This window comes from Vipera ursinii (assembly GCF_947247035.1).
Source record: "Vipera ursinii genome assembly, chromosome: 9".
NCBI lineage: Eukaryota > Metazoa > Chordata > Lepidosauria > Squamata > Viperidae > Vipera > Vipera ursinii.
In genome coordinates, this window is record NC_139523.1 from 19,042,908 (window position 1) to 19,068,725 (window position 25,818).

Below are 25,818 nucleotides of genomic sequence, written 5' to 3' on the forward strand. Positions count from 1 at the left end.
CGTCCGTCCGAACCCAACCCCCATCCGACTTCCCGCCGTCCTAGTTTCGCAATCCCCTGCGTCGCCCTCTGTACGTTGCAACTGCTAGGGACACCCAATGCAAGGTTGCATCGCCCAAGTTCCGCGTTGCAAGCTTGAAATAATAATAATAATAATAATAAAGCCTTGGTGGAGCAGTGGGCTAATGCCTCCTTAAGTAACACCAGCTACCTGCAATTAGTGCAGGTTCGCTTCCCACCAGGCTCAAGGTTGACTCAGCCTTCCATCCTTCCGAGGTAGGTAAAATGAGGACCCAGATTGTTGGGGGCAATTAAGCTGACTTTGTAATAATGCCGCTTGGGGGGGGGGGCGAAAGCCCTAATAAGCAGGCATATACATAGAATGAGGGCTATTGCTAAGCACATTGATTATAAGCTGCCCTGAGTCTTCGGAGAAGGGCGGGATATAAATGGAATTAAAATAAATAAAATAAAATAAAATAAAATAAAATAAAATAAAATAAAATAAAATAAAATAAAATAAAATAAAATAAAATAAAATAAAATAATAAAATAAAATAATAAAATAAAATAATAATAATAATAATAATAATAATAATAATAATAATAATAATAATAATAATAATAATAATAATAAACGGGCTAGCAACAATGCACAGGCCTTCCTATGCAGCACGGGGGGGGGGTGTTTTCAAACTTGCCCTCTTTGTGACTTGTGGACTTCAACTCCCAGAACTCCTCAGCCAGGCCTGCCTGGCTGAGGGGTTCTGGGAGTTGAAGTCCACAAGTCACAAAGGGGCCAAGTTTGAAGAAACACCCCTCCCCCCGCGCGCTATATAAAGAAGGGCGTAGAGGAGACTCCCGCTTCCTGCGAGCTCAACCTTCTCCCCTTCTCTCTCTCCAACCCCCCCGCCCAAAAAAAATATCGCTTCCTAGAAGCCGATGCCCTTGAGCCTAGGCGCATGCGCCCTGGGGGGACCGCAGGGAGGGAAGGAGGAAGCGAGCGCAGCCGAACGCGCTCGGCTACTCGTTCCCTCCCTCCCTCCCTCCCTCCCCCCTCCCACGCTCTCGCCCTCTTCATCCCTCCGCTCTTTTCCCGCGATGTAAATACAAGAAAAAAAAGCTCTCCTTTTCCACCCCCCTCGCCCGCCCTCCGCGCGCGCGGCCCCCCCCCCCGCCGCCGCCGCTGTTTCGGCAACGTTCGCTCGAATCCCGCCGCGTTCCATCGGCAACGTTCCGTTCCCACCCCTCCCCCCTTCCCCCCGCCCCGGATCGTCGCCACCTTCCATTTCCCCTCCCCCTCTCGCTCCGTGTTGCTGCAACGTTCCGCCCGCCCAGGCTCCGAAGCAGGCCGCCGACGCTCCATCGGCAGCCGGGCTTCCCGGGGCCTCGACGCCGCCGCCGCCCTGCTCCTCCTCCTTCTCCTGCTGCTGCCGCCGCCGTTCCCACGCTCTTCTCCCGACTCTTCCCCCTCACGTGTCCCGGGCTCCCAGCTGGGGAAGGAGGGAGGGAGAGCAGGGCTCGCTCGCTCTTCCCTTCTCACATGACCCGAGTGTTTGTCCCCGTGATCAGCGCCTCGGCTCCCGTGTCTCCTCCGCGTCCCCTCTACCTCCCTCCGGCGTGAGATTTCCAACTCGTCCCTTCCTTCTCCTGCTGCCCGCCCCCCCCCACCCGCCCCCCTTGGGGCCGGCCGGGCGCCCCCTCCCTCTCCCTCCCCCCTCCCCTTCCCCTCTCCCCCCATGGACATGCTGGAACCCGGACTGGATACAGCCACCGCCGCCGCCGCCGCCGCTTCCAGGTAAGGGCAGGACGAGACCTGCAGCGGAGCCCGGCCGGATCCTCCCGGGCGCTGCCTCTCTTCGGCGGGGAGCCCGGCTTTTCCGGCCTCCCGGGCCTACGGAGGGTGGGGGAGGGGAGGGAGCCGAGAGCCTCGATCCACCGCCTGGCTCGGTCCTGCGCTGGAGGAGGAGGAGGAGGAGGAGGCGGCGGGAGGGGGAGAACAAAATGGAGGACACGGCCGAGCTCGGGCGATCCGCTCTTTCTGCCCCTGGGGGGAGGGGAGAGGGGTCTCCGGGTGGTGAGAACGGAGAGCTGCCGGGTCGGGGAAACCAAAAAAAAAAAAAAAACTGGGTCGTTGCGTGTACACGCGTTGCATGTACACGCACGCATGTACACGCGTACACCGTCCCGCCGTCTCTAATGCCGGGGGGGGAGGAAGGGGGTCGTTATGCTCTCCGGGCGGTGGGATTCCTAACCCCCTCTTTGGCTTTCCAGGGGAGAGGGTGGGGGAGAGGTTTGGACTACAACTCCCATCCTTCCCAGTGGCTTGCGGGGAGGAGAGGGCGGGGTGGGGGGTGGGGGAAGGCTGGGTCTGCCTTCTGCAAAGGACCAGCGTCGCGTTGGGAAAGGCTGGAGGAGGAGGAGGAGGAGGCGGCGGGTGGGATTTCCCTCCCCACCTGTCCAAAGATAGGAAATGTTGTCCGGGGCGATCCGGAGAAGGGAGGAAAAAAAAAGCAGTTTTGAGTGTCCGGCGCTTGCTGTCACACTGGAAAGGGCAGCCACGCGGAGATTGGTTGGTTGGCTGCCCTCCAGGAGGGGGGGAGGGGGGAGGGTCAACCCCACATCCAGAGCCGGCTGTCAAATAGGGATGGGAAGTCCTCGGGTGAAGGGGAGGAAACATCCGGACCTCCAAGGGCCCTTCAGACACCCAGGTTTCAGTTTCGGATCAGGATTCCTATTCTCATTGGCTGACCTTGTGCTATATATACATATACATATACATATACATATACATGTACATGTACATATACATACACACACACACACACACACACATATATATATATATGGTGCCTCTGTCTGGCCTACCTCGTGGGGTTGTTAGGCAGACTGAAAAGAGCGACCCCCCTGTGTTCTTCTCCCTTCGGCTAAGGCAGGGGGTCTTCAGACTTGGCCCTTGGATGACTCGTGGACTTCAACTCCCAGAATTCCTCAGCCAGGCAGGCTGGCTGAGGAATTCTGGGAGTTGAAGTCCACGAGTCATCCAAGGGCCAAGTTCGAAGACCCCTGGGCTAAGGGCTGTTTGTCAGTAAGCTGGAATACAGGGCAAGTGGTTGCACAAAGGAAGGACGTAGGGGGGGAAACGGGGGGGGAGGAAGCAGAGTGAAACTGATGGTCTGAACTGGGAGGGGTATGATGTGGGCTGAGTGCAGATGAGGCACCTTGGCCTGATGCTGTTATCTTCCGTGTGTCTTCTTACCTGCCTGGCTTGCACAATACACTTAATCCAGTTTTGGTTCAGATCATTGGATAGATCTGGGGCACAGAATAATTCTCACATCACAGCAGTGCTGACAAAGTAGTGAATAGGCCAGGTGAGCTGCCTTTCCAGCAAACAGCTCTGAAATGGTAAAGGGTTTCCTGCCTGAGCAGGGGGGTGGACTAGAAGACCTCCAAGATCCCTTCCAACTATACTATTCTATTCTATTCTATTCTATTCTATTCTATTCTATTCTATTCTATTCTATTCTATTCTATTCTATTCTTTCTTAGATTTATGTTCTATTGTTCACACAGGAGCTCAAAGCAGCTGTGTAGTGTTTTCCTCCATTTCTCCCCCTCTCCATTTCTACACACACACCCACACACACACAACAATAGCAGCTCTGTGAAATTGGCTGGGTTGAGACAGTGGCTGTGCTCTGGATCACCTCTGCTCCTAATCCAGTACCTTAACTATGACTCTCAACTGCCTTTTTCAGCCGCTGCATTGTGGTAAAAGGAGAATAAAGTGATTGTGCCAGAATCAGGCAGGCTGTTCAGAATCCCTTTGAGGGGAATGAGTATGCTGAAATACTAAATAATTCAGCCTTGATATTTTATAGACTTGCTTCATCACTAAAGGCGATTAGAAATAGCAGGAAGGTGAGCTAATGGGTGGCTCGCTCTTTTTCTAATAACCACCCCTCAAAAAGACCAGTAAAGATTTTGTTTTTGCCCCCCCCCCCCCCGGCTAGTAATTTGGGGGACAAACCACAAAGCTCGTAGTACTAAATTCTGTGCAGTATGCTCTCTCTCAACCCTTCTGGAAATTTGCAGTTATGTTAATTGGCTCAGTAAAGTTGCAGCAGCACAGATTGAAAAAAATAAATAAATCTTCAAGCGAGGCCTTTTGGGGATGCTCTGGATTTTGTGTGTCAAACTGGGCAGACAGCTTGAGTTAGTTTAACTCCCCAAATCCCATCCAATTTGGAGGTTCTTTTCAATCACTTTTCTTTTTGCATTGAACTCTCATTCGTTCTGCCCCCTGCTTGTCCTTTAATTATTTATCATATTTCTCTTACTCCTCTTTGGACTTAACCTGAGGCTATTCCTGCCGCTTCTCGTTTCTCTGCCCCTATTGGTGTACTATATTGGGGAGGGGACGTTACTCCCCCTTCCCAAAATAATAATAATAATAATAACCCAAACCAACCTGATTTGGCAAAAAGTAGAACAGGGACAAAGCAGAAAGGGCCATCTATTATTAGTATTTGCTACTCAGCAGTTACTCTAATGCTGGGATGGGCCACTGAAGTGGCTCTGGATTAGAAAAAAGCCCATTGGGAGTTGAAATAGGAAGGTCTTAATAAATTAGATTTAGGTGAGAAAGAATGACAGTGAACAAACTTCACCAAATTAATGTTTTGGGGTACCCCTTTCTCACAACAGAGACCCCTTTCTGCAGTGAATTTTGGACATAAAGCTGTGAAAGCAGGTTTAAGTAGGGCACCAAAATAGGAAAAGATCCCACATGCGTACATTCACACACCGCTGCTTAAAAAACGAAGTGTTTACACATGAGAGATATATGCGTCAGTATTTTTGCTCCATTAGAGGAGGTTTCTAAACCATTCTTGAACTAGGGAAATTCCTCAGATAGCTTCTATTGTTCTGCAAAAGTGATACACAGATTTCCAAATAAATAAACACCGGGATTTCCAGATGCAGTTAAAAACTATTAGAAAAGCATGCATGAGACAACCCCAGGTCTTTTTATCATTCTGATAATAATTTAAAGGGGTGATGTAGGTATATCTTATTTTTCAGAGTGCAAACTGTGTGGCCTTCCATAGTTAATGTGATCTGGGGCAGTGGGAATTTTCATGTGGCTTTTTTTCTCTATCCTTTAAAGGTGGTGATGATAGAGTAGAACAGTATTTTTCGAACTTGGTAGCTTTAAGACAGGGGTCTTCAAACTTGTCCCTTTTATGACTTGTGGACTTCAAATCCCAGAATTCCTCAGCCAGGCATTCTGGGAGTTGAAGTCCACAAGTCATAAAAGGGCCAAGTTTGAAGATCCCTGCTTTAAGATGTCTGGACTTCAACTCCTTAAATTCTGTTCAACTTTCCACTTCTGAAAAATACTCAGCTTACCATCATTTGTTTAGCGACCATTCAAAGTTACAACGGCGCTGAAAAAAGTGACTTACAACAGGTCCCCCACACTTTCATCCCTGCCGTAATGCGATCACCGTTCAGGCAATTGGCAACTAACATGTGTTGATACCACAGTTGCAGCATCCAGGGGACATAGGATCGCCATTTGCGATTTCCCAGCCAGCTTCTGACAAGCAAAGACACTGGGGGAAGACAGATTTACTTAAGAGCCACAGTGCTTTGTTTAACAAGAGTAGCAAAAAAGATGAGAAAATCAGGTGTGACTCATTTTGCAACTACCTCACTTAGCGAGGGTCTGTGTCACTTTCAGTTAGGTAGGATGGATGGGATTAACTAGGTTGGTTTGGAATTTGGGGGCAGCGGCAAGTGTGTGCGAATCCAGAAGGAACAGAGCAAAAATGGGAACAAAGAGGAATTGGGAGAGCAGAATCTTTCAGAGGGTGACAGCTGAGGTTTTGGTACAGCTGGTGTGTTGTGTAGCTTGGCCTCGCTCTTAGGAATGCATAGAAAATGGTTACCAGCATCGAATTCCTGGGTGTGCAGCTAAGGAGTAGGCTGGCTTGGTCACTCAACAGTGAGAAACTGGTGAAGCGGGCACAGCAGCGCCTGCATTTTCTGCGTCGCATGAGAAAAGCACATCTTCCTTCCCCTGTCCTGACCACTTTCTACAGGGGGACGATCGAGAGCATCCTGTCATTCGGCATCACAGTCTGGTTTGGAAGCATCCCTGCTTCAGACAGGAAGGCGGTGCAGAGAGTGGTGAGGATGGCCGAAAAGATCATTGGCAGTTCCCTCCCTCCCATCCAGGACATAGCACAGAAGCGTTGTTTGAACAGGGTCCGTAAGATTATCTGGGACACTACACATCCTCTTCACAACCTGTTTTCCTTGTTACCTTCTGGGAGGAGGCTTCGTGGTATCCGTAGCAGAACATCCAGATTCAGCCATAGTTTCATTCCACACAGCATTAACCTTGTGAACTCTCAGGCTTCCTCCGTTATATATTCAAGATGGACAGTTTTTAATATTTATTTGTTGTGTATATGTAGGGGTGTGGGTCTATTCATATGTGTATACAGTATGGTTAGGTGTGTGTCATGTATGTGAGAGCGGGCACGGTTGCCCAGTTGGGGGATCCTTTCACGTCCCCGTTAAATTGTCCACCAAAGTGGTGCCCATTTATCTACTCGCAGTCACCCAGGTTCAAACTGCTGGGTCAGCGTGTGACGGGAGCTCACCCCATCCCACATTAGCAAACAGGTCTCAACCGCGAAGCTGACGAACATCAGCCCAGTGGACCGTCTCTCTCTGATTGTTCTGCTTGTCCCATTAGATCCAACAGGGTGGACACACTCTGGGTCCCATCTATTAAACGGTGTAATTTGCCAAGGCCTGGAAAGCCTGTTCTCCACGTCTCTTCCCTTGCCCCCAGAACAATAAGGTGCACAGGGGCAATGCTGCGTACACTTGCTATGGAATGCAACATCCTTGGGACCTCGTAGCCAAGGTTCCTTCAGAGAAAAAGCCGTGGGAATGTGAACCACCTGACAGTAGTGTCTTGCACCCTTCCCAGCCTGTTTCCCCATTAATTTTGTTTGTGGGAACCTGCCAGGGAAGGTCTCAAGTGGTGACCACAGGGACACGGTCTCCCTCGTAAGTGCAGACAGAGTGCATTCTGTCCAGACTACGATCACGTGACCGTGGGAGGGCCAGAACTTCAAGGACCAATTCTAAACATCCTTCGTTCAGCACCATCATAGTTTTAAGTGGTCGTTAAGCAAGGATTCCTTGTATTTCTTGACTGATTATTCTTTGTTTTTTCTTTGTGTTTTGAAATGGCGTCCACTCAAGTGACTTCCATACCTGCCCGTCTCATGGGAATAACTGTATCCAACGATAGCAACGAAACCCATCTAAATAACAAATGTCTTGTGGTTGCAAAAATAATTCCATTTACAAAGAAAAGAAGAAGAAGCCAATTAGAGCTTGTTCTGCTGCTAAACTCAAAGTCTAGGGAACAGCCAGGTCTTTAAAACCTGTATGGAAGACTTAACATAGTTGTGGAGCGATTATGCTTCATAAGGCATGTTCTGCAGCAGAGAAGGCACAATTACTGTTGGGTCTAGCAAAGATGGCATTGCTTAATAGAGAATATCCAATTCTGGTAGGAGGAGCAGAAACGTTTTGAGATGTACAGTCCCTCAAATAGCCTGAAACTTGGTGGTTTTCGATCCCACGTAGACCCGCAGAGTTCAATTGTGAGAAAGGTGGCAACATAAATTGATCAAATAAATAACAAGGAAATAAATAAATAAATAACTCTCCTTTGGGGGAGGATGGATTGCCCCTTGGGCAATATGACCCCAGAGGGAGAAAGGATTCTTCTAAGCCAGGGGTCTTCAAACTTGGCCCTTTTATGACTTGTGGACTTCAACTCCCAGAATTCCTCAGCCAGCGTGCCTGGCTGAGGAATTCTGGGAGTTGAAGTCCAGAAGTCATAAAAGAGCCAAGTTTGAAGACCCCTCTTCCAAGCCTATTTAATTCGATCTTGGTTACCATATATACTTGCAAATAAGCCAAAAATGCCCCCCCCCCCAAAAAAAATTGGTTCGGCTCATCCATGAATGGGCTTATCTGCAAGTGTATATATAATAACCCTTTATAAAAAAAGGACTTGTATATCCTGTAATGTACATGTAGATAAGCTGTATATCCTGTAATGTACATGTAGATAAGCTGACACCAACCCCCACCACCAGTTTTTAACCAAAATACCATGAAAAATGTGGGTTGTCTTTTCCACGAGTGGCATATTTTTCATGGTATTTTGGTTAAAAATGTGAGGGTTGGCTTACCTGGGTGGGCTTATCCATGAATATATCCAGTAACTGCCATACCTTCCTTTGGACACCTTTGCCGCTCTGCCTTGTGCTTTCAGCCTGGTCTGCAATAACCGACTATCCTTATCACTCTCTGCCATGAGTGAAGGATTAAGATAGTTCGATGCTTTTCCGGGGCTGTAAAGCTGTTTCTCCTTCCAGTCTCTCGAAAAGGAAAGTTGAACTTGGTGGTTGATATTAGCCCAGACATTTCCTGGGGGTGCAGTCTTGAGGTCCAGGGATTCCAGGAGGAAATGGAAATGATAGCTGTGGCACCCTGCAGAGGTAAGGCTTTCTTTGGGCCTCAATCCATCTCACCCAGCAAAAGTGGTTTATTACACCAAGGCAGGGGTAGGCAACCTCGGCTCTTTTATGACTCGTGGACTTCAACTCCCAGAATTCCTGAGTCAGCATAGCTGACTCAGGAATTCTGGGAGTTGAAGTCCACGAGTCATAAAAGAGCCGAGGTTGCCTACCCCTGCACCAAGGGAACCTCTTCAATTAGTGGCAGATGTACTGTACTGGGGCAGAAAGAATTGCAGTCCAATAGAGAAGGATCTCTGCAGCTGAGGGTTGAACTGTGGAGTCCTTGGCGCGCTCTGAGTTTGGTTGGTTGGGTGCAGTTTCATTACCCAACTAAATAACATCATCAGTCCATCGTGTCTGCAAGCCAACCACCAAAGTCAGAGAGCACCAAGGACTCTACACAACGACAATCCCCAGCTTGGGTCCTTGAAATTCTGCATTGAGAGAATCGTGGGCTCTCCATCCTTGGAGATCTTTAAGAAGAGACTAGACATTCACCTGTCTGAGACAGCATACTGTAGGTTCTCCTGCTTGAGCAGGGGGCTGGACTAGAAGACCTCCAAGGTCCCTTCCAGCTCTATTCTATTCTAATTCTGTAAGTAGGAGAAAGCTGCATGTGATGGCATCTTTTCTGTCGCTTGACACAACGTCGTTTCATTGCATAGCTGAGCACGTTGGGGCGGGTGGGTGGGGTACATTCTGGCTTTGCAGGTCCCAAGGGCTGAAGCTCCCCTCTCAACTGACCATCTTTTCAACTCCTGTTCTTTTGAAGTCCTCAACCACTCACTGGCCATTTGATTTCCGCCCTTCATTTGGGGAACCTGAGACCCAAGAAGCTTATTTATCATGAATTGTAACCCTGGCCCACACAGGATCTGTTTTGCTTGCCAAGAGCTCCATCTTTGGCGTTCCAAAGCCTTTCTGTGCAAGTGAACACCAGGGCTGGAGACTAAAATTCGAAATGTGCCATGCTGCTTTCCTGTAATACAGGGTAGCAAACCAAGGCTGTTTTGCAAGTTCTGTGTTGCTGTTAATTACAAGGCAAAATTGCACTGCAAAACTCCTTAAAAGGAAGCAGCCATTTGGAGGTATGCATGTATGTGTGTGTGTGTGGGGGGGTGATTCTGTGCTGCTGAAACTTTTCATCTGACTCATTTTGATCCTACAAGGGTTAAAAGAAAAATCCCCCATGCTTAATTGCTGAGTGCCCTCCCTTCCGCCCCCCCCCCCATCTGGCAGGAAGGAATAAGAACTGAACTGTTTTCTTCCCTTTTGTGTTTCAGCCACGAGAAAGATCAAGAAAGTGAAGATGGAGTTGAACTACAGGAAGGTGAGGAAAACTTTTGGGCTGGTCCAGAAATCCCTCCCCCCCAAATATGCTGCGTGGTTGGGATTTCTGCAGCCGGGGATCCCAAAGTATAAAAACCAGAACGTAGCTGTCTTTAATTCTGTCTGGATCTAGTCTGCAGAGATTTTTGCAGCCAAAAGCTAGCGTGCTTATGTTGTTCTTTTTATTAATTTTATTAATTTTCTATTATTGCAATTCAAGAGTGCTTAATGAACAACGTGTCGTCTGGATTAATTTTTTTTTGCCTAGTCACAGAAGTGAAGTTCTTACTCTCCATTACGTTTTTTCCAGCCCTTGATAAAATAAGTTCCATGTTTGAAAATATTCTGTGCCTTCTTTTTCTTTGATTCTCAGGGTCAGTCTGTCCATTTCAGCACAGTCCAGCATTTTCTTGGTCATCTCTTCCTCCAACGGTGGTGTTTGTTTTTTTCTTTTCATTTTTCCACTGCTGAGTGAATACAATCCTCGCTGCTGTTAGCGTGCTCATGTTTTTGCGGCCTATCACATGCAGGGTACAACATGCACTGTTGAATACTAATTTGGGAGAGAGGAGAACTATCCATCTGCAAGGCAGACTCTCCCTTGTCTCAAGGAAGCCCAGAGTCCTGCAAGTATTTAATTTAATTTAATTTAATTTATTAATATTTCTATACCGCCCTTCTCCCGGAGGACTCAGGGCGGTGTACAGGGCAAGAATAAAACACAGAAATTTACAAAAACTAAAAGATAATTAAATACATGCCCGATTAAAATACAATTGATACATAGTAAAAACCCCAATAAAAAATGATAAAAAAAACCCACCAATCCCCCCTCAGGCCAGGCCGGCTTGCTCGAACAAGTATTTTTTCAGATCGCGGCGAAAGGAGTGCAGATCGGGCGCCGTCCGGAGCTCAACCGGTAACTGGTTCCATAGTTCCGGGGCGCCCACAGAGAAGGATCTCCCCCTGGGGGCCACCAATCGACATTCTCTGACCGGTGGCACCCTGAGGAGGCCCTCTCTGTGGGAACGCACAGGGCGCAGGGAGCTTGATGCCGGCAGCAGATGTTATACCAGGAGTCTTCAAACCTGGCCCTTTTATGACTTGTGGACTTCAGCTCCCAGAATTCCTCAGCCAGCAACGTACACCAGGGGTCTTCAAACCTGGCCCTTTTATGACTTGTGGACTTCAACTCCCAGAATTCCTCAGCCAGCAACGTATACCAGGGGTCTTCAAACCTGGCCCTTTTATGACTTGTGGACTTCAACTCCCAGAATTCCTCAGCCAGCAACGTATACCGGGGTCTTCAAACTTGGCCCTTTTATGACTTGTGGACTTCAACTCCCAGAATTCCTCAGCCAGCAGTCCACAAGTCATAAAAGGGCCAAGTTTGAAGACCCCTGGGTTATACAATCGGTGTAGCCAGTGGGCGTTATAGCCCAGCAGCCTTTGGAGAGCTTCGGATTCTGTTCCCCGTTAGGTCTATAATGTGCCTTCCCTCCCATGGCAGTCAAGCACAGCCTGTGCTAAGAGTTCTCTTTCGGCCTCCCCCGGTCCCACAACCACACTATTAAGATCAGTTCAAAAGGTAACGTGGTCCAGGTTTGCACAGCGTTTTCTCGCACGCTCAGCTCTGTAGGGTTCCAAAGTGGGCAACCTACAGGTAGCCCTCAACTCATGACCCCAGTTGAGCCCGATGCTTCTGTTGCTCAGCGAGACAGTTGAGTGAGTTTTGCTCCATTGAATGACCTTTCTCGCCACAGCCGCTAAGTGAAACACTGCAGTTGTGAAGTTAGCAATCTGGGGTTGTTCAGTGAACCTTGTCTTCCCCACTGGCTTGGCCTGTAAGAAGGTTGCAAAGGGTGACCACCTATGAGCTCAGTCGTCATAAAGAGGAGTGGCCAAGTCTGTCTGAATTTGGATCCACGTGACCACGGGGGATGCCTCGACGGTTGTTAAGTGTGAAAAACGGTCGCAAGTCGCTTTTTTTCAGTGCAGTTATAACTTCAAACAGCCATTAAATGGACTGTTGTAAGTCGAGGACTGCCTGTGCGCTTTCTTGTCTTCCAAATGCCTCCGTGGCCGTCAAACAGCTGTACATCCCAGATAGAACAGAACAGTGGACGTTACAATCGCAATGCAGATCAGTCTGATGTCAATGTGAAAATATCCGATCCTGCTGCAGCTGATATTTTGAAATAGGCTGATAGTGAGAGTTCCACTCTCAAGAGCAGCCCCGCCCCCAAACAGCCTTCTGCAGTTCCTGCCACAAATCCAGACCCTCCCAGCCTGGTTTCCTGTCTGTCAGGGACCTAGAATTCACTGGATGTTGTTGTTCAGCTTTCCAGTCCGTCGCTCATAGCTGTCAATTGAAATCCCTTTCCTTTCTCTGCAGGGGACGGCACAAATGCAGATGAACAGACCGCAGTGGCCATTGCCAGTGTCCAGCAAGCAGCTTTTGCAGACCATAATATTCAGTACCAGTTTCGAACAGAGAACAATGGTGGACAGGTAATGCCCATGTTGGGATGGTTGGATTTGGGGATTTTGGATGGAGCTCCGGCAATTAAAGAACCGCCTCCCTTGTCATTTGAAGACGGTGGGATACAGCAGGCAAATGCCTAACTTTATGGGAATTCGCTCCCGTTTCTGATTGACTACATTGCACTCCAAAACAAACAAAAAGTGTTTTTCACATTGTGGAAATCATCGCATAGCAAGGGTTTGATTGTTTGAGATCTTTGAGGGGGTTGAACATCGCCCTGTTCCTCCCCATCTGTATAAATACCACGTCAGCCAGAAGAGTGACATGGCTTCTGCTGTTTCTCCCCAGGTGACATACAGAGTAGTTCAGGTGACGGACAGTCAGCTGGATGGACAAACGGATGCCACGGGGGCCGTTAGTGTGGTCTCAACCGCAGCTTTTACCAGTGGTCAGCAAGCTGTTGCTCAGGTGAGAAATGGTTTGACTAACCTTAGTATTAGCATTATTGTTAAACTAGAATGGGGTATGTCTAGTTTAAGAAAGAGAAGGATGAGGGGGGATGACATGATAGCAGTGTTCCAGTATCTCAGGGGTTGCCCCAAAGAAGAGGGAGTCAAGCTGTTCTCCAAAGCGCCTGAAGGCAGGACAAGAAACAACGGATGGAAACTAGTCAAGGAGAGAAGCAACCTAGAACTAAGGAGAAACTTCCTGACAGAACAAATCAATCAAAGGAACATCTTGCCTGCAGAAATTGTGGGTGCTCCATCACTGGAGGCTTTTAAGAAGAGACTGGACAGCCACTGGTCTGGAATGGTATAGGGTTTCCTACCTGAGCAGCGGGTTGGACTAGATGACCTCCAAGGTCCCTCCCATCATCATCATTATTATTATTGTTATTATTATTATTATCCCCAGTATTAGCATTATTGTTATGATTGGTCGCACAGCTAAGCAAATGTTCAGACTGGAATTGCTATTTTAACCACCTATCAAGTCCTTCCAAAGGTCCTGAGATAGAAAAGATGTTGTGGTTTGATGGTGTCAGAGGATGTAAGCTGCTCTGAGTAAAGCTGCCTTTTGCAAGTGACTAACAGTGATTTTTGTCAACGCCAGTGATGCTCAAGTGGTGCTCCAGATGTTTTGGTATTAACACCCAAGGCCCCTATTGCTATTGGAACGCCTTTGCTTTCTTTTGCCACAGTTGTTCTGCTTCTGTTTGCAGGTCTTTGTGTTTTGTGATTTTTCTCCAGTTCTTTCTCTTCTTATCAACTTGTTAAGTCTGGGGTGTGGTGTAGCAGGTGCTTGTGTGTTGAATTCTAAACTCCCAGAGCACTTTGCCTCCTTCATTTTCAATGACATTGCTTGCAGACAGATGGCATCCGTCCAAATTTCTTGGCAAGATTCTGCCGAAGTGGCTTGCCGTTGTCTGTTTCCTGGGGCCGAGAGAAAGTGACTGGCACAAAAATTAGCCAGATGGCTTTTTGCCTAAAGCAGGACTAGAACTCACCGTCTCCCACATTCTAGCTTGGCACCTTCATCAGCACACCAACCTGGCTGTTTTTAATCTGTTAAAGGTAAAGGTTCCCCCGCACATGCGTGCTAGTCGTTTCCGACTCTAGGGGCCGGTGCTCATCTCCCTTTCAAAGCCGAAGAGCCAGCGCTTGTCTGAGGATGTCTCTGTGGTCATGTGGCCGGCATGACCAGACACCAAAGGCGCACGGAAGGCTGTTACCATCCCACCGTAGTGGTCCCTATTTTTCTACTTGCATTTTTACGTGCTTTCGAACTGCTAGGTTGGCAGAAGCTGGGACGAGGTGCTCACTCTGTTACGCGGCACTCGGGATTCGACCCGCCAAACTGCCGACCTTCTGATCGACAAGCTCAGCGTCTTAACCCACTGAGCCACCTTGTCCCTTTTTAATCTGTTACCTGTTCTTAAACACAAGAGGGCAGTGTATACCTTGAGTTAATCACTAGATCTTCACTCCTTGGTTTCCTCTCCTCTACTAATGGAAACCTGCTTCTGGACCGTTTCATACTTAGCACAAAAACTTGACTGAATTGAGCATTCCTAATGTTTAGTCCCAGCTGTTGGCCTGCTACTCTGACCACTCCTAGCCAGCGTGAATAACAGCCAGGGCTGGGTTGTCTGTGCCAGTCATCCCGTGCGGTAGACTCAAGGCTTCCCCCTTGCTCTTTCTCCATTGTTTATCTAGCTTTGGGGTGGTTTGGTTTTTTGCAGCGCACAGATCCACAAATGCATCTCCTTCTGTTTCCAGGCTGTGATTCAGAACCCTTTCAGTAATGGCGGAAGCCCAGCCCCAGATGCTGTTAGCGGGGAAGCCCGTTTTGCATACTTCCCTGCTTCCACCGTGGGCGATGCCACCGCCGTGTCCGTACAGACCACCGATCAATCGCTGACACAGGCTGGAGGTAGGAAATCAGGGACCCCCAGAAAGGGGCTTTGACGGCCTCCACTTCTCTTGAAATGGCCACCCCTGCAATGCCCAATCATTGACCATTCTATCTGGAGCTGATGGGGGTTGGAACCACAATCCCTAGGAGGGCCCAGGTGTTGCCTACCTTTATATATATTTGCCGGTAGACCTTGACTTAACAGCCATTTGTTTAGTGGCCATTCAGAGTTACAACGGCACTGGAAAAAAGTGATTTAGGATCGTTTTCCACACTTAACGACCGTTGCAGCAACCCCATGTTCACATGATCAAAATTCGAACATTCGGCAGCTGGCGTGTACTTAACGACAGTTGCACTGTCCTAGAGTCATGTGATCACCGTTGGAGGCCTTCCCAGCTGGCTTCCGACGGTCAAAGTCAATGGGGGAAGTCAGATTCACTTAACAACTTCATGATTCACTTATCAGCTGCAGTGATTCGCTTAACGACTGTGGCGAAAGGTTGCAAAATGGGGCAAAACTCACTCAACAAATTCCCATACTTGGCAACAGAAACTTTTGGCTCAGTTGTGGCCATAAGTCGAAGACTATCAGTATGTATTTATTATCCTGCTTTTATTATTTTTATAAATAACTCAAGGGGGCGAACACACACAATATTCTTTCCTCCTATGACCCAAAGTCACCCAGCCAGCTTCCATAGCTAAGGCAGGACTAGAACTCACAGTCTCCTGGCGATTGGCCCAAAGTCATTCAGCCACTTTTTATGCCTAAGGCAGGACTAGAACTCATAGTCTCCTGGTGATTGGCCCAAAGTCACCGAGCCACTTTTTATGCCTAAGGCAGGACTAGAACTCGCAGTCTCCTGGTGATTGGCCCAAAGTCACCAAGCCACTTTTTATGCCTAAGGCAGCACTAGAACTCGCAGTCTCCTGGTGATTGGCCCAAAGTCACCCAGCCAGCTTTCATGCTTAAGGCAGGACTGGAACTCTCAGTCTCCTGGTGATTGGCCCAGCCAGTTTTTCATGCCTAAATCAAGACTATTGCTGGTGCCTTAAACTACTAGGCCATTCCTGTCTCTTTGCTTGTTTTCCAAGGCTAGTCTTCCTCACCTGGGTGGCTTTCAGACCTGTGAATTTCAATACTGGCCTTGTTCTTTGAGAAGACCGGGTGTTGAGATCCCCAGTTCTAGAGGGCAGAAAGAAGCTAAATAACATCGTGGGGCAAAGTTGCTGAATAATCTACAAGTCCAAACCTTTCTTTGAAGTGTGGGTAGTCTTCAGCTTCCAGACACCATTGGAACCAGTATTCTTGGCCACCAGATACAGAAATAGTTTTTCATGGCTTTTTTCCCCAGAATGTAGTTTCGGCTTTCCAAGCTAGTCCATACTCCTGGAATTTCCTGGTGTCCACAATGCAAAAACAAACTAAGTTGGATCCTTTATCAAAATTAGCCCAGACTAATTAAATGCTACTATCTAGCTAGATGTTCATAGTTATGTTCTATGAAAAAAAAGTCAAAACTGCATTGATTCCAAGAAAAGATCACAGTGCCACAGGTTAAAACTCTGGTGAACAAAATAGTTGCTCTGTTTACCTAACAGGCTTTACCCAGACAAATAAACCATCTGACTTGACCTAATGGACACCACATGTTAAGATTGTGGGTCTGCCCCACAACTCAATAAATTGTAAATATATATATATATATATATATATATATATATATATATATATATATATATATATATATATATATATATATATATATATATATATTCTTGCAGACATCCTCTCTTCCTTTTTTCCCAATTTTTATTAATTTTTTTGGTGGCATAATATCTTCTCCCTCAGGTCAGTTCTACGTGATGATGACCCCTCAAGACGTGTTGCAGACCGGAACGCAACGTACTATAGCTCCCCGCACCCATCCTTATTCCCCGTACGTATTGCTTTGGACACACGCTTGAAGTTTCAATCAGGGTCTTGCAGTCAGGGAAGTTCTGGACATTCTGTAGTGTGGCTGGGGGGGGGGGGGAAGAGGGAGGCAGGTAATGTTGGAGTCGGGGAGGAGAGAAAGCAGGTGTGCCAGAACATAAAGGAAGGTAGCTAAGGAAGGATGGATCAGACCATTATTGGGGGATTTATGGGGTGGAATTTCCAGCTAGGCTGGGAGCAGGGGTGAAGGGAGGGCCGAGATCAGAGTCTTTGCACTGCAGAAAGAAGCACAGGATTAACTTCCTCAAAAGCCAGCCGTGTGCTGCAGCGGCCAAAAAAGCCAACACAGTGCTAGGCTGCATTAACAGAGGGATAGAATCAAGATCACGTGAAGCGTTAATACCGTTTTACAATGCCTTGGTAAGGCACCACACTTGGAATACTGCATCCAGTTTTGGTCACCACGATGTAAAAAAAGATGTTGAGACACTAGAAAGAGTGCAGAGAAGAGCAACAAAGATGATCAGGGGACTGGAGGCTAAAACGTATAAGGAACGGTTGTTGGGTATGTCTAGTTTAATGAAGAGAAGGACGAGGGGGGACATGATTGCAGTCTTCCAATATCTCAGGGGCTGCCCCAAAGAAGAGGGAGTCAAGCTGTTCTCCAAAGCCCTTCAAGGCAGGACACGAAGCAACGGATGGAAACTGACCAAAGAGAGAAGCAACCTAGAACTAAGGAGAAACTTGCTGGCAGTTAGAACAGTTATTCAGTGGAACAACCTGCCTCCAGAAGCTGTGAATGCTCCAACACTGAAAGTTTTTAAGAAGAGACTAGATAGCCATTTGTCTGAAATGGTATAGGGTTTCCTGCCTGAGCAGGGGGTTGGACTAGATGACCTCCAAGGTCCCTTCCAATTACTATTATTATTATTATTATTATTATTATTATTATTATTATTATTATTATTATTATTATTATTTTATTACTATTTTATTATTACTATTTTATTATTTTATTATTTTTGTTATTATTATTAAAATCCCTGAAGCCTTATTTGACTGTTCCCAAGGGAATGCAGTCAGCCTGGCAACATTCTTGTAACATGGGTGACTAACAGTAAAATTTCTACTCAAGACTCTTATCCTACCGTATTACAATCAACACGAGTCCTTTGCCATATCTGTTTCTTGAGCTGGCCTACTTGAAAGGGCTGACTTCAGTCTTGAAAGCTTCTCTAACTTCACAATTGTTGCTCAAGTATACTTGTGTTCTCCCAGAAAAGAATGTGGATATTTCTTCTTCTAACTCCTTGTTTGTTTGGGTTTTTTTGGTTATTCTTTTAAAAACATCTTTGAGAAAGGAAAAAAAAAGAGACGTAAATAATTTTCCAAAAAACTGTTGAACTTTGCAACATTATGGAGGCAATAGGGCGAAAGGGTCCACCCTAATTGTGGCATTTCTGACAGGTTGTAGAAAAACAAACACTCTTGTTTTGGCAATCCGCTTCCTTCCAATTCGGAATGTCCGTGAGGAGTACCTGGAATACTGCAGCCAATTTTGGTCGCCATATCACAAAAAAGATGTTGAGAGTTTAGAAAAAATCCAGAGAAGAGCAGCTAAGATGATCAAAGGGCTGGTGGATAAAACATATGAAGAATGGCTGCGGGACTTGGCTAGTCTAAAGAAAAGGAGAAATAGGGGAGACATGACAGCAGTATTCCAATATTTGAGGGGCTGCCACACGGCAGAGGGGGGTCCCCAGAGCACCAGAGGGAAGGACAAGAAACAATGGTTGGAAACTGATCAAGGAGAGAAGCAACCTGGATTTAAGGAGAAACTTCCTGACGGTGAGGACAATCAACCTGTGGAACAGTTTATCCCCAGAAATCGTGGATGCCCCATCACTGGAGATTTTACAGAAAAGACTAGACAATCACCTGTCTGAGATGGTATATGTTCTCCTGCTTAAGCGGGGGGCTGGACTAGAAGACCTCCAAAGTCCCTTCCCGCTCTATTCTCTTCAGTGCTAGCTTCCCCCGTTTCTCGATTCTTAAGATATGCCTGTTTGTGTTGAAGGGAGTTGACCGAGAGTTGTGCACTCTTTAACTTCGTCTTTTAAAATAATAGAAAATGTTCTGGTCGGTTCTGAGATGGGAACAGGGTCTCTGAAAGCTGCTGTCCTTCCGATTTGTTCAACTCGTTCCCTTCAAATTCTAGGAAAATGGACGGGACGCGAACGCCCCGGGATGAGAGGCGAAGAGCTCAGCACAACGAAGGTAGGCAGAACAGCAAAGCTGAGTGAGATCACTCCAGTCTCCAGATTTGTGCCCTAATCCGATGAGGAAGGACTGCACTGCTCTAAAAAATGATTTAGAAAGACCAAGTTCTTTCCCTTTTTCCAATTCTTGGAAAGGGCCGTGGTGGCGCAGTGGTTAGAATGCAGTATTGCAGGCTAACTGCCCACTGCCAAGAGTTCGATCCTGACTGGCTGGAGGTTGACTCAGCCTTCCATCCTTCTGAGGTTGGTAAAATGAGGACCCAGATTGTTGGGGGCAAGAGGCTGACTCTGTAAACCGCTTAGAGAGGGCTGTAAAGCACTATGAAGCAGTATATAAATATTATTACTATTTTTCCAAATTGGCAAAGGGAAGGAAGCGCTCCAGATAGTGAACTTCCAGTACCTATTGGCTCCTGACATCCCACCTATTGGAGAAGAAAGCTGGGAATTGTAGTTCAGCAACATCTGATGGAACACATGTTGCCCAGACTCCAAAGCCAGTCGTTCCGTCCTTACAGGTGTTATTGTCAGGTTGCCATATTTGATCAGCATCTTATTTTTTCTTTTTCTTTTAGTTGAACGGAGGAGGCGGGACAAGATCAACAATTGGATCGTACAGCTGTCAAAAATCATTCCAGACTGCAATACAGACAACAGCAAGACAGGGGCGGTGAGGGCAGTTGCTTGGGTGGGGTGGGTAGCCCAGAAGGAACAGTGTTTTGCTTTGGAGAGGAGATGTTAGGCTTCTCTCATGAAGAGATGCCCCAGGTCACCGTTCCATGGTTCCAGCAAAGTTGGGAGACTTTTCCCCGATTGTTTTTCCCAGATGAATTTTCCCTGTTGTGTTATCTTGTTTAAATTGTTTTGGGTAATTACAGCCTCGTTGGCCTGCCCAAAGATGGCAGAATTGTGGACTTAATGGGAACCACCGGGACCGTTTAGTCAGATTATATCTTGTGGAAACATCCACTCCTGCTTGAGTATTGAGTTGTCCACTCAAGATGAGAAGTTATATTCCAATTTTTTTGGGTGGGGGGATGATAACTAGGAAGAGAGTTAGCAATCCCTTTCTCCTACTGCGCTTTTGATAAAAAGAACTATGCCAAATAGTTCTGATCTTGAATTCCAAACTATTGGCATCTTTGAGGTAGCGCAGACTACAGAAATGCTGGTGTGGACCCTGATGTGGACCACTACCTTGATCTATTCCTGGCTTCTCAGCTGACAGCCTGTCTATTCTAGGGGTAGGCAACCTCGGCTCTTTTTATGACTCATGGACATCAACTCCCAGAATTCCTGAGTCAGCTGTGCTGACTCAGGAATTCTGGGAGTTGAAGTCCATGAGTCATAAAAGAGCCGAAGTTGCTTACCCCAGGTTCTATTCATTAATTCCGGGGATGGTAGCAATGAGATTCATCTTTGCAGTCTTCTGAAATAGCTAATTGGTTAGTTGGGAGGCTGAGATCCCACTTATTTTCCTACTTATCGCTCTGATGGGGGATAGATAATGTCCTCCAACTCAGTAGAACAGGGGTCTTCAAACTTGGCCCTTTTTATGACTTGAGGACTTCAACTCCCAGAATTCCTCAGCCAGCATGCCTGGCTGAGGAATTCTGGGAGTTGAAGTCCACAGGTCATAAAAGTTTGAAGGCCAAGTTGGAAGACCCCTGCAGTAGAAGGAGGAAGACATGCAAATGAGCTGTTGTTTCTTCATTTGCATAACCTGGCACAGTCGTAACTGAGAGTTCCTGCTTGAAGAATTCCATAGATTTGCAGACATTTGTTCCTAGTGATTTCTCCTTAGCTGAGTAGAACCCCACAAGACACCTTTTCCTCCTGATAAATCCTGAAACTGTGGCCAGAGTTGGCCAGTTTTGCCTAAACTCAAAAGGTTAAGAGGCTTGGACATTAGTACTTGAATGGGAAGTTACCAGGTCCATAAATAGTCCTAAAGCTCTAGGAAGTGTGTGTGTGTGTGTGTGTGTGTGTGTGTGGTGGTGGTGGAAACAACTTCAACCATCTTGAGGAAAGTCTGTGATGAACAATTTCATTGTGGTTTTCAAGACAGAGATAAAGATATCACCAGTCACTGAGGTTGACTCAGGCTGATAGAAAACAGCACTTAGTGCTTACTTTTTGACTATAGCAGCAAGCTCTGTAAATTCAAATAAATCAATATTTGTCTGAAATTTCCTGACAGTTAGAACAATTAACCAGTGGAACAACCTGCCTCCAAAAGTTGTGAATGCTCCAACACTGGAAATTTTTAAGAAGAGACTGGACAGCCATTTGTCTGAAATGGTATAGGTTCTCCTGCTTGAGCAGGGGGCTGGACTAGAAGACCTCCAAGGTCCCTTCCAGCTCCTAGTCTAGTCCAGTCCAGTCCAGTCCATTATTCAATTCCATATTTTCTATTCTATTCTATTCTATTCTATTCTATTCCATTCCATTCCATTCCATTCCATTCCATTCCATTCCATTCCATTCCATTCGTCAGTCACCAATAGACAAGTCCCATCCTAAAAACAGATCCAGCTATTCCTTGCAAGTTTGAAGGTGTGCAAAGGAGGTAGGACCCTAGAGAAGTCTGGTGATCGTGAAGATGCTTCCCATCCAAGCCACTCAGTTGAGGGCCCGGTCCTTTTTTCTCTCTTTCAGAGCAAAGGGGGCATCCTCTCCAAAGCCTGTGACTACATCCGGGAGCTGCGCCAGACGAACCAGCGAATGCAGGAGACGTTCAAGGAAGCCGAGAGACTTCAGATGGATAATGATCTGCTACGGCAACAGGTAGCTCAGCCCAGATTCTTCCCCTCTTGCTTTGGAGCAGGGCTTGGGATTGTGGCCAGCGATAAAACCGAGTACACGTAGTCCTTGACTTACGACCACAATGGAGCCCAAAATTTCCGTTGTTCAGTGAAACATTTTGTCCCATTTTACAGCTTTTCTTGCCAGAGTCGTTCAGTGAGTCACCGCAGTTGATAAATTGATAGACCGGTTGTTAAGAGAAACTGGTTTCCCCCTTGACTTGGCTTGTCAGAAGGTCAAAAAAGGGGATCGCAACGATCCCTGGACACGGTCATAAGTATAAACCAGTGGCCACATATCTGAATTTTGATCCCATGATTAGGGGGCTGCTCCGAAGATTGTAACTCTGAAAAATGGTCGTAAGTCACTTTTTCCAGTGCTGTTGTAACTTTGAACGTTCACTGAATGAATTGTTGTAAGTTGAGGGCTACTTGTAGTCATAGTAGTGAGTTGTGATTTGGTACAGAGGTTGGGATGTCCTGCTTCAGGGGCCTCTTGCAGGTCACACGGCCTTGGAGCAAATTCTGTTAGGTCTGGCAAAATATAATTTCAGCTGTTGCAGTTAACTGCTATCTCAGAACAAGAGAAGACGCAGTTTGTAGGTTTGCATGTATAATATAAACAGAGAAAGTCCCTTTGCTTTCACAAAACGGGTGCATCTGCGCATGCACACGTGCCTGCCTGGTGTGTGTTTTATTTCAGTCTGTTTCTGCTGAAAAACATCCCTAAGAATAAATGGACTTGTTTTCTGACCACAGTGTTTGCTTTAGAGCTATCACACACACAAAAAAGTTACAAAAATAGACATCCAGTTTTAGTCACCATGATATGAAAAAAAGATGTTGAGGCTCTAGAAAGAGTGCAGAGAAGAGCAACAAAAATGATTAGGGGACTGGAGGATAAAATATACTAAGAACGATTGCAGGAATTGAGTATGCCTAGTTTAATGAAAAGAAGGATTAGGGGAGACATGATAGCAAGGTTCCAGTATTTGAGGGCTGCCACGGATGGGGGTGGGGTGGGGGTCAAAACTATTCTCCAAAGCACCAGGAGGCAAGACAAGAAGCAACGGATGGAAACTGACCCAAGAGAGAAGCAACCTAGAAATAAGGAGAAATTTCCTGACAGTGAGAAGAATTAAACCAGTGAAACAACCTGCCTCCAGAAGTTGTGAATGCTCCATCCAACACTGCAGGTTTTAAAGAAGAGATTGGACAACTAATTGTCTGGAAAGCAGGGGTAGGCAATCTTGGCTCTTTTATGACTCGTGGACTTCAACTCCCAGAATTCCTGAGTCAGCATGGCTGGTTCAGGAATTCTGGGTATCGAAGTCCACAAATCATAAAAGAGCCAAGGTTGCCTACCCTTGGTATGTAGGGTTTCCTGCTTGAGCAGGGGGTTGGGCTAGATGACCTCCAAGGTCCCTCCCAACTCTTGTTATTCTGTTATCCTGACTTGGTTACATGAGTGCCCCAACTTACAACCGTCGTGACATACGATGGAAATTCCAGGCTTCGTTACGCCCTGCCCGTACCTTTTTTGCAGCACCCAGTTGCATCTCCTTATTCTTGACTTGCGCCTTTTCCCCAGTTTGAGAGACTCTCCCTTTTTTTTTCTCCTCCTCCTCCTCCTCCTCCTCTCCCCCCCCTCCCCTCCACAATAGATCGAGCAGCTGAAGAACGAAAACGCCCTTCTGAGAGCACAGCTTCAACAACACGGAATTGAAATGGTGGGCGACACCCCGGGGCAGTAGCCCCTTTTTTCGCCTCTGCCTACACGCCCAATGAATCACAGCACCTCCGGTTCTTCTGGGGTTTTTATATATATATATATATATATATATATATATATATATATATATATATATATATATATATATATATATCAACCGAATCCCCTCTGAATCCCGACAACAAGGACACACCAAAACCGCGGCCTGTGGATGAACCTTTGCCTCCTTGCTTTCCGTTGGAGGGCAGGGATGTGGGGAGGGGGGGCAGGAGGGAGGAGGTAGTGGAGAGAGGGGACTTGGGGGGGAGGGACTTTTGTACCCCAAACCTTGCTACTGCTCTAAAAGGGGGCGTCTGGCTTTCTTCCCACCAGGTGTATCCTTGTCCCCTCCCTCCCTCTGTCTCTGTCTTCCCTTTCTTTCCTCCCCCCAGGCGGGACGGGAACTCGGGGGAGGGGGGAGCGTATACCCTTGAGCTTGGCTGTTTAAAAGGAAACAACAACAAAACCCTAGATTTTTCTTTTGTCTCTTCTGCACGTTTTTGGCCTCTTGCAACCAAGGCACTCTCCTGTTTGGGTGCAAACATAGCCAGAGGGACCCCTTGTCACAGGTAGTTCTGGTGTAAAGAAAAAAAATGCAGTGTGGTCAGCTTCAGACACACACACACACACACACCACGCATGAATTAGCCAGTTAATATGAACGCGGCCTGCAGACAGTGAGCGCATCGTTTCGTGACGAGGTTGGAAACGGGCTTATGCAGGAAAAAAAAAGAAAAGAAAAGAAAAAAACTTGCATTTGCAGGCAAGGTGCGTTCTTTTTTATTATTATTATTATTTTAATCCCGAGCAGAATTCTGTCTGAGTTTTTGGGAAATTGCAAATCGAACCAACAGGATTTTTAGCTGCATTTTGTCACCGAGAGAACAAGCGTCATGCCGAATTTATGCCTTTTTGCTCCCGTCCTCTTAACCTGAGCCATTCAGCTCCTCGAATCATTGTCTCACGTTCTTTTTCTTTCCCGTTTTGTAAGGCACTGGGCAGAAAATCCCCCCCCCAAAAAAGTTCCCCCTTCAGTCATCCTCCCTCCCTCCCTTCCTGTCTCTTGTCTTTTTCTCTTTCCCCCTCTCTTTCTTGTAAGTAATCTTTATTTTATTAGTTTAAAAGCGCGTTTGTATAGAGGTACGGTGTTTGTATGATAGCTGAAACCCAGGTCGTTAGGAAAGGCAATAGGGGTGGATTGAATGACAACAGGGTTGCTTTTTTTGTGTGTGTTTTTTGATATTATATAATTTTTTAATTAAACTTCAGCAGTGTTTTAGGATTTCAGGTTAAAAAAAAATAATAATCAGGAGATGAGGTTTTTTTTAAAAAAAGAAATCTCTATTTTGTGTCCTTCCCTTCTACCCACTTCTGAACAGAATTTTTTTTAAATAAAAAACAAAACAATAAATGGTTCCTAAAATGATAAAATACTATTGTAACAGCAAAGTAACGTAGACCTGATTTTTTTTTTAAAAAAAATATCTATATATACCAGTCACCTGCCTTTCCCTAAAAAGGGGGAAAAAATAAGGTTGCCAACTGGATTTGTGGTCACAATTTGTACTGTTTGATCCTGTTGACACCTCCGTGAACATGAAGAGGGGAAAACAAAAACAAAGCAAAATCAAGCCAAAAAAAAGCATATGGTATATATAAATATATATATATTAAAAAAAAAGATTGAGTCGGCTTGCGGAGTTTGTTGCAAAGTAGGAAATAATTCTGTTTATATATAAAAAAAGAAAAAAAACCTGCACAGAAAAAAAAATACTGTTATCTGATCATTTTGTGGTTCATCGGTTCCTTGGGTTGGTTATGAGGGTGGAATAAAATGACTGCAGTGCTGATTCACTTAACAACGGTGTCAAGAAAGGTCACGACATAACGGTTGTTAAGTGAATCTGGCCTTCCCCATTGGCTTTGCTTGTCAGAAAGTTGCAAAAGGGGATCGCGTGACCTCGGGATGCTGCAACCGTCGTAAATATGAACTGGTTGCCAAATATCCCAATTTTGAGGACATGACTATGGAGATACTGTAAACCAGACATGTCAAACACAAGGCCCGGGGGCCAGATCCGGCCCGCGAAGTAGTTTCATGCAGCCCGCGAAGCCATCCTGGAAACAGCGAGGGAACGGCCCCCACTGCCTTGGCCCTGGCCCAGAGACCCTC

The 25,818-nt window shown here is 46.5% G+C and overlaps 1 protein-coding gene across 1 annotated transcript; it reads left to right on the plus strand.

Annotated features, from left to right (window-relative positions):
• The first annotated feature begins 1,539 nt into the window (after positions 1-1,539).
• On the plus strand, positions 1,540-25,432 carry USF2 (upstream transcription factor 2, c-fos interacting). Its single transcript, XM_083369204.1, has 11 exons — positions 1,540-1,797; positions 9,907-9,953; positions 12,348-12,463; positions 12,786-12,905; positions 14,717-14,870; positions 16,708-16,795; positions 19,010-19,068; positions 19,646-19,740; positions 21,729-21,857; positions 23,539-23,604; positions 23,979-25,432. The coding sequence occupies exons 1-11, from the start codon at positions 1,739-1,741 to the stop codon at positions 24,216-24,218; spliced, it is 1,173 nt and encodes a 390-aa protein (XP_083225330.1). The 5' UTR covers positions 1,540-1,738; the 3' UTR covers positions 24,219-25,432.
• The last annotated feature ends 386 nt before the right edge of the window (positions 25,433-25,818 follow it).

What these genes read in the sequence shown, in the direction of transcription:
- USF2 (XM_083369204.1), top strand. Translation starts at nt 1,739, where the DNA reads ATGGACATGCTGGAACCCGGACTGGATACAGCCACCGCCGCCGCCGCC. An exon ending in CGCACCCATCCTTATTCCCC is followed by an intron (nt 16,796 to 19,009) that starts GTACGTATTGCT and finishes TTCAAATTCTAG; the next exon opens with GAAAATGGACGGGACGCGAA. An exon ending in AACAACACGGAATTGAAATG is followed by an intron (nt 23,605 to 23,978) that starts GTGGGCGACACC and finishes TCTTCCCACCAG; the next exon opens with GTGTATCCTTGTCCCCTCCC.